General features: G+C 43.8%; 1 protein-coding gene across 1 annotated transcript in view; it reads right to left on the reverse strand.

Moving 5' to 3' along the window:
- LAMB1 (laminin subunit beta 1) overlaps positions 1 to 7,463 on the reverse strand; it is a 39,698-nt gene extending 32,235 nt beyond the window's left edge. The window contains 7 exon segments of the mRNA XM_008642572.2: positions 1 to 2; positions 4 to 62; positions 1,281 to 1,483; positions 2,962 to 3,025; positions 3,124 to 3,312; positions 5,180 to 5,253; positions 7,229 to 7,463. The exon segment at positions 1 to 2 is cut by the window's left edge and continues 57 nt beyond it. Coding sequence (XP_008640794.1) covers positions 1 to 2; positions 4 to 62; positions 1,281 to 1,483; positions 2,962 to 3,025; positions 3,124 to 3,312; positions 5,180 to 5,253; positions 7,229 to 7,448 — 811 coding nt within the window. The 5' untranslated portion in view covers positions 7,449 to 7,463.
- Between the last annotated feature and the right edge of the window lie 1,189 nt (positions 7,464 to 8,652).

Below are 8,652 nucleotides of genomic sequence, written 5' to 3' on the forward strand. Positions count from 1 at the left end.
TCCAAACACTGCTCACAATTCAATCCTTTGGTATTATGTCTGCACATGCAGTGACCATGAACCTGTAATCGAAAAAAAAAAAAGGAAAAAAAGAAAGAATAAAGAGTTTGTTATAAAAGAAAAAGAAAAATCCCAAACCATTCTACAGTTAATGCAAAATAAAGCGAGCACATAATGGACATATACTTTTGGAGACTTTAATCCATGTAACTGCATTTAGAAAGGCATAAAGGGCCATAGGAATGTTCATCACCTGCCCAGGTGTCCTCATACAGATTTGTCCTTCTTTCCTTACTGAAACTAGTGCCTGAATAAATGCTTTCAGAAATAAACACCTCAATAATCACAAAAGCCTACTGGAACTAAAAGTTAGCTGTTTACTAGCTGTTAATTAGCTATTAACATGCATCTATTTATAGGTCACTAGCCCAGTGCCCTCTTTCCAGCCCTGCCTTGGTTCTCAAAGCAAAGATGGGGTTTATCAACATCAGCCCAGGCTTTGCCTTCAGTGTGTACAGAACAAAGCACGAAGACGACCAACAGTGGTTGTGTGACAGCTGCTGCAACAGACTGGCACTACCAGCACTGCAGCCATGATGTTAAAGGCAAAGCTTGGGTGGAGACGCTGATCCAAACACAGAGCAGTGGAGCAGCCCTGGACAACCCACACAACCTTCCCACATGCTTCCACATCTCCAACTAGTTAATAACTCACCCATTAACAGGGTACTATTACTGCTTGTCAGGCAAAAATCATGGAGAAAAGCAGACCCCAGAAGGGATGTGGCACTTGTGCAGCAGCACCCCATCGAGGCAATCAGGGTTTTCCTTCAAGGCCTGTGCTTATTAGGGCTACAACCTCCACTTCTCAGCTGGTAACAACCGATACAAACATAGATTACGTTTGATTCATAGGTGTTTCAGCCTTTGATGCCTCTATTCACTTCAGCTTTAAGGTAACCAAGTCAATGCATACACTGATCTCTGACCTAATAAGGTTACACTCCCTTTCTTCATTCCTACCTTTTCATTTCATCAGCTCTTTAACATAATTAGAAAAGGAATGTTAAAACAATTATCACCTAATCTGAGATCTGTGTTTGATTAACACCAACAATGACAGATGTGTTGGCTGAGGAGTAATAATTGAAACAGTTTTGTTGTCTGAAAATCAAGCATGCAGAGGTGAGGGACAGAGTGTCATATTTACATTTGTGTACAAATCACTTAAAAGAGGCACAGACAAGAAGAGTTTTATGCAGAGAAGTGTGACTATTTACCATTCCTTCCACTTCCTCATCGAAGCCCTCCACTGGCGCACACTCACTGGCGTGTCCGTAGCAGAAACAGTTCCCGCGAACCACCATGTCATAGATGGCATAGTAGTACTTCTCTCGGATCTCCATCCTGGAGTCCAAGAGGTTATCTCCCAGCGTGTGCAGCTTGACGAATTTCACTCTCAGATTTGTGATCTTTAACAGGTCTGCAGGGGACATGCACAAAAAAACCCTAACCAGCGAGCCCATTTTGGAATCATTTACCAGATACTATACTGAATGGGAGAAAGCCAGGAGTGACTTCCTAAGCATGCTTCCTATGGGCAAATTAGATCAGATTTAATTTCAGCACCTACATATCACTTCATACTCCCCAAATTAAAAAAAAAAGAAACTACATTATTTTACTACAGGTTGATAACTGTGTAAGTAAGTTTATGCATAATTAAAAATACTGGTCTATTTTATTAGAGACATGCACAGGCACACACACAAATGTTAAAGGCAAGCATAAAGCACCACCTAAAAGACACTGGTTCTTTGGGGTTTTAAAATATGAGATGGGCAAGGACTTGACATTAAGAAACTGCTGCCAAGTGGACCATGAGCTTTAAGAGTTACGAGACTTTTGGAAAAAGTCTTAGTTGGAAACAAAGACAAATAATTCTTCTTTTGTATACGCCCAACTTTCCTAGCAAATATAATTAGTTACATTTTGTGGAAAGAAGCAACACCCCATCACGGACCAAATACAAAGAAGTTCTTGAAGGATAACCCCTGGGAATACAATATTGCAGTAATTAATACCATCTACATGTTTACTTTGAATCCTGTGTAATTTCTTATAGCCTTGAACTAGGCTTGAAAAAGCACTTCAAGCCCATGAAAGCAGTTTCTCCTTTAAAATGTTGAGTAAAAAAACCAACATTAAACTCATAGCAACCGGCAGACACTCCTCTACTTCACATATTTCCTTTTGCTCCAGGTAGCTTTACACTGAGGGCCATGAACCAAACCTGAGAATGCATATTAAATCAGAGGTCAGCTTAAGGCCAAGCACTGCAGTTCCCTCAGGCCAAATGCCCCACAAGGTTTCTCTTTAAGCCACACTGAGCAACAGATCTCTCCACCTCTGCATTCACGGATTGCCATGACCATACAGGAACATTACAGCAAGCTGTGGTTTATAACCACATCTGTGTGGCCCAGCCATGCAGTGCTACCATGGCCAACTGTTCCAAAGCCATGACTTCGCTCTGAAAAACAAACCACGACCCCATTGATTTTAGCTAGAAACACACAATGAAGTAAGTACCTTTGTAGCGCTGTTTATTTGCTTTCTGAATACTTACAGTCACAGGATCACATTCCAAGGTTTCTCTTGGCAACTGCATGTATTTTGGGGAGAGGGGTTCTTCAATGAAAATAAATTCCTGATCAGTTAAGAAAAGGACCAACTCCAATGAAGCAGGGAAGAGCAATCCCTTGAGTTCACAACACTGATTCTTACTGCCCAGCACATCACTGTCTGAGCCAGGAAAAGGAGCCATACACAAAGGTATTCATATGACTTCAAAACTGGTATTGGGGCTAATGCATGACTTTGTTTGTTGCTTACCAGTTTTTGTAAGCAAGTAAGTACTGAAATGCTTTCAAATCAGCCTGAAAGGAACTGCATACATACTCTGAATCCTTGGACTGTATGGATCTTCAATTCGAAAAGCAGGATCTAGAACACGATATATTACCTGGGGTAAAAATCAAACAATGAAAAGATTCAACTTCAATCTGAATTTGTAAGCAAAAAGTCTACACAATAAACATACTGGAAGAAAATGCCTCTGACCTCTCCCTCTGTTGAAGGTTCAATGTCAGAGTATCGGGAATCACAAATTATATCATCCACTTTCTTCATGGGTCCAGTTGAAATCCCAGGAAATGAGCTCTCACAGTCATAGGCAAAATACCTGTAAACTTGCCAAGTCTGTCCAAAGTCAGACGATCTTTCAATCAACATTGCAGCAGGACGGAATGTCTAACAGAAAAACAAGAGATTTTATTTGGTTAATTATTACTTGCATTTACATTGAGCCTTGTTAGTGTAAGCAGTCCACTTATCTGGATAATAATCTCTCTCCCCGCACCGACTATTTCCAATATGTGGAAATATCGGAAATATTTTTCTGATGATATTCAGCTTTCTTCTCAGAGGCAGATACATGAAGTAACAACACACATCAAACCATAGACTACCTGTCTCCAAAAGATGGCACTCATTGGCCAAGTGCCTAAACACACTTACAGTAAGTAAGAAAACTTGTAAGTTTTTTGGATTCCAAACCCTTTCTGAAAAGTGGAGGTTAAAGCAGGGCTTTACAGAGACAGAAGGATTTTTTCTCACTGCTTGTGGAAAGCAGCACCACCTTCCTTGCTGTATCTCTTCACCTGGTCTTTTACAAAGGACCTAATGGGCCTCCTCTCCTGCTGTAGGGACCAGGAGGCCACTGTCAGTGCTTCCCACCCAGCTCTGATGCCCAGAAGTTAACTGCTGAGCAGGTACCTCTGATGCTCAGAGAAGCCCCAGCATCTCCTACCTCTTTGTCTGATCACATGACCTTCTGCAGCATCTCTGACACTCAGTGCCAGCTGTCCTCTGTGCTGCCTTAATAAAACCTTCTTTAAGGAGATTGAGAGGTTCAGCTTCATCCACTCATGCTGCACTTGACTCCCCCAGTCCCCAGTGACCCTCCTCCAGCTGGCCTTGCCCACACTCTGTCAGGCTGCATTTGCTTCACACAAACCAGTGTCCTTCTTACCTACATGTATTCAACTCTAGAACAACTAACTAATGAGATTTTGAAAATATTTTTATCCCTCTGACCTAAAAAGTATCATGTTTTAATTTATGTGCTGCCTTCCAAATATTCAGATATTAATTTAACTCTGGCTTGTACCTACCAAGAAATGCCCACAGTCTCTTCCTTAGTTTTATGTATTCAGAGGAGGACGTCCCAGAGCCAAGCACAAAAACATTTCAGTCACAGCTGGGAAGAAATTTTCTCTCTGCTTCCTGGCTGAAAATATCACCCAACTTAGAAACCAGTACCTCACCCAACAAAAATATTTAGCAACCCAGAAGTAAGGCAGCTCAAGTGTCTACCACACAAAGTCCACAAAGTATCATTAAAACTGTCTTTCCCCTGCAGTCTTCCTCCTGACAGCAGACCAAGCTGCAGCACCGCGGTACAATGGCTGCAGCACCCACATCAGGTCAGGGGTCTTTTGGGGGTCCCTCACTGCTGACTCCAGCAGAAAGGACCAGCTTCCACCTCAGCCACCACCTTAAGGCAGGGGGAGAAACCCTAGTCAACACCACAGGAAGAGGAACCAGCTGTCCTAGAAAGCTGATGCGTAAAAACGAAGAGATTAATTTGTCCACATGGGAAGAGCATTTAGGATGTACAGGACATAACCTACCATTCCAAGACATCTGTTTGTAAAAAAACAAAGACACTTTGTGTACAGATGTTCCTTCTTCCTGAAGACCTTTCCATTTGCCAAATGAAAACTGATACCATGGCCAACTTTTTTCAGGAAAAAAACCCTTGCTACTATACGATTTAGCTAACAATCTTCTAGAACACAACCACCAGAGAGACACACCAACACAAAACCCAGCTTCAGTATGACTCCTTCTTCAGCCTCACTGGAGTTCAAACACACGTCACAACTCAGCCTTTCTGCATGACTTCAGCACTGGTTAATGGTTGGCAGCTCCAAAAAATTCAGGCCAAACAGCTCAGACAAAGCCCAAATCCCAAATTTCAGACAGACCTGAAGGACTACGAGACCTCTCGTTTCCTCATGTTTTAGGGTTTGGGGTAAGGCTGTGGCTTCCTTACCTTGAAGGTCATAATGAGATGAGTGAAATGAAACTCAGCCTCCAGGTTCAGCTGGATAGTCACGTTTTCCAAACCTGCAGGGGCAGAGAAAAGGTGTTCAGCAAGCAAGGACACCTGCCAGTCTCTGCATCTAAATTCTGCCAAAGCTCTTCACTCTGCTGGCTCACAGACTATTTTCTTTACCACTTGGCTCTGTTGTGAAAAAGGAATATGATGGCTTAGTGCATTCCTGGGGTACAGGGGGAAACACCAAGGACCTGCTGAAGAGTATCACACATGGAATTCCTGTGCATGATCAGCACCAAACACACCGCACCCAGAGCATGAGCCTGCAGTGCGGTGATTTCAGACTGAGAACCGTGGCTGGCATCACTGGATTTTGGGCAAGGACAGAACCACCATGGGCTGAGTCCTGGCACCAAAGCCCCCAGTACAGCTAGGGATGCTGTGCCCAGACCTGTGTGGTGGCCCCAGGCTGTCCTCCCACACCACAGCCTCTCTGGCAGCACCAGGAGCTTCTGCAGCCCTCCCAGTCTCACTGATGTCTGCTGGGGGCCATTTCCTACCATTTTTCTCTCACTCTGGACTCTCCTGGCCACAAGAACAGCTCCTTTACAACCTAGTTTTGAGACACTCCTAAAGCAACTATCACAACCCTGCTTTGTGATCCTGAGGGTTAAGAAAATGGTGAGAGGCAAAAGGTTTTCCAAACTCTGCTGTACATCTACCTGCGGTCAAGGACTCTACACAGAAAGGAAGAAAAACAGCTACCAATATTATTTTGCCTTGTGAAAAGAGCTCTCGAAACACCTGGATACTAATTATACTGTAGTTAGAAAAAAAAATAAAATCAAGATTTACAGAGAGGAGAAAGGGTAAGAAATGAAAATAATAAAACAAAAAGGCACTTAAATTTTTGACCAGCTGTAACCTTCTGTGAAGCATGCAGCAATGGTCCCTTACACTGTATGCCTGAATAGATGAAAACATTAATTGCACAGAAAGAATCATTTGTTTTTTATTGTTGAAGGACATTTTCATGACCTTATGAGCTAAGAACTTTTCTGTGTGAATGCTGCCAAGCCTGTTGCAAAAAACATGAATTATCTGGAATGCTGGAAGAAAGCTGCTGGAGGCAAGCAGCTTGCTAGGCTGATCTAAATGGTTAAAAAGGATTTAGTGAAAACCTTTCTTTAACAGGCAGCAAAACTGTTAAAAATATTACCTTTTTTTTTTTTTCATATACAGTAAGGCTGTTACTGCCAATGCATTTGCAAAAATCCCATCCTGTCCAGCTGGCTCTAAGGCTTCAGGGTAGGACTGCTGTTTGAAAAACCCTTGCTGCCTTGTTTTATGTATGAAGGCATGCCAAAAGCATAACCAGAAAAGTAAAACAGGCAGAGGAAGGATTAAAACAAAAAACAAAAACCCCACCAAACTAATATGCAATTTTTAACTAGCTGGCTTGTTTCTGCAGTTCACTTTATTGTTTGGCATATAGTACAGAAATTCAGGGAGCTCAGGAGGGAGAAGACAGCTTGTACGGTAAGAAATATCCCTGGCTTTACTCTCCTGGGGTAGGAAAAGGAAATGGGAGGTCTGCAGGCACGGCAGCAGCCCCCAGCTCTGTGCCCAAACCTCCTCCTTCTACAGCCTCCAGCCCAGTGGCGCGGGGAAGCCCTGTTGTGCTGCCTTGGCAGCGCAGCCCTGGGATATTTACTCCTGGAAGGCTGCTCCGCTCCTGCTGCCCAAATATGAGGGAGATCTGAGGCCAGTGTGGAAAACTCTTCTCTTTAGGAAAGGATTCTTGCAGAGTGCTTGGACGGCTGTTTCCAACACTTCTGGAGGACTCGGGGGGTTTTGTTACAGATTAAGGACCGCTCCAGGGCACACAAAAGCAGCCAGTTTTACTCATCTCCTCACGCAGCATGATCCTTCACAGGGCAGTAATGAGCGGGCCAGCGATAACAGCAAACCCACAGGTACCCTTAAACAAAAGGAGGGAAAACAGCTGCCAGCCCCGGAAATTGCTCTGGACAAGCCGCATACCATTTTCCGACTGCCACCAGAGCTTCAGGCGATTTGGAGCGAACGTGGTGACGACATTTTCAATGAGGTGACTGTCGGGATTGAGAGTATCGTGGAAGGGATCCTTCGAGTCACATATGAAACATTTTTTGTCCTCCTGAAACAACACGATAATCAGCGTTACTGATTTTATCCATGGGGCAATAGTTGCTTCCTGCAGATAAGAGTATTTTCCATCCATATCACATTCCACTCATTTTGCCTGCAGGAGTCATCAAAGATATTTTTTCACTGAAATGCTAAGTGTATTTACCTTTACGAATTAATGCAAATTGCCAAATGGAAAATATGCCAGGAATTCCATAAACTTCATTTTTAGGGGAAGCATGTTTTCAATCAAAATTGCAGTTTCAGGAAATCTCTTCCACTGCATGTATGGAAGTGGAATTCAAAACCAATGGCAGCATATACAGAAAATTGCTGAATTGCTTCTGTAAAAATGCACACGTGCAAAACTGCATCGTAACAACTTGTGTGAAATAACTCTGGCTTTTGGAGATGCAAGTTGCCTGCATTAGGGATACCTCCCGTGAGGCTCAGTGCACATCAAGGGGCCCTCAGTGATTTAGCCCTTTTTCTCTGAATTCAGCTTGTCAAACTCCTACCCAAACCTTGTCTCTTCACCTGCCATTGCAACACCGAACTGTGCACATAAAGTCCATTTGCACACATTACAAGGTGTGCCCAAGCAAAACCAGCTCAGAGCAAGTTTGGCATGTGCTGTTTGGGAAAACTGGAAGCTTCTTCACCAGGGGGACAAAACCCCATCATGGCTATTACTACAACCAGTGCTATTTTTGCATTGTCCTAGTGCCTAAAACCACCACTTTGTGATTGCAAGGTAGGGTGCAAACCAAACCAAAAGGGAGGGTTCCTGCCCAGATCAGCGGGACAAGGCAGATGAGGGAGAGGAGATAATAGGATGGCAGTGAGGGAGCCCCAATACACCAGCAACTCATCCTTGTCAAAAGCTACACAGGCATCGTTCCTCCAGCACGTTCATGGAGACAAGCACAATTCTTTATCAGCCAAGAATGTGAGAACTGGCAGGTCTGCGCCACACAGGCTTTCCATTTCACCAGTTCTGGCTTCAGTGGCTCCTCCCAAGCTCAGGGATTCACCTCCCACGAGCCCTCAAACACTCCTCCAGCACAAAGAATGGCAAGAGCAGAGGTCCCAGGGAAGACGACCTGTCTGCTCCAGGTTTCTCTCCCCCTGCACCTCATGCCACAACTTGCTCCTTCTCTGACCAAAACTGAATCCTAGAAGACCTAACTCTGCAAAGCACTCAGCGCGGCCAAGCCCCATGTTACTAAGAGGATACTGGCACTTTCCCACGAGTTGTTCAATACCACACATTATGGTTCAGAACTAACCAGGAACAT

This window comes from Corvus brachyrhynchos, unplaced genomic scaffold (assembly GCF_000691975.1).
Source record: "Corvus brachyrhynchos isolate BGI_N302 unplaced genomic scaffold, ASM69197v1 scaffold239, whole genome shotgun sequence".
In the NCBI taxonomy this organism is placed as follows: domain Eukaryota; kingdom Metazoa; phylum Chordata; class Aves; order Passeriformes; family Corvidae; genus Corvus; species Corvus brachyrhynchos.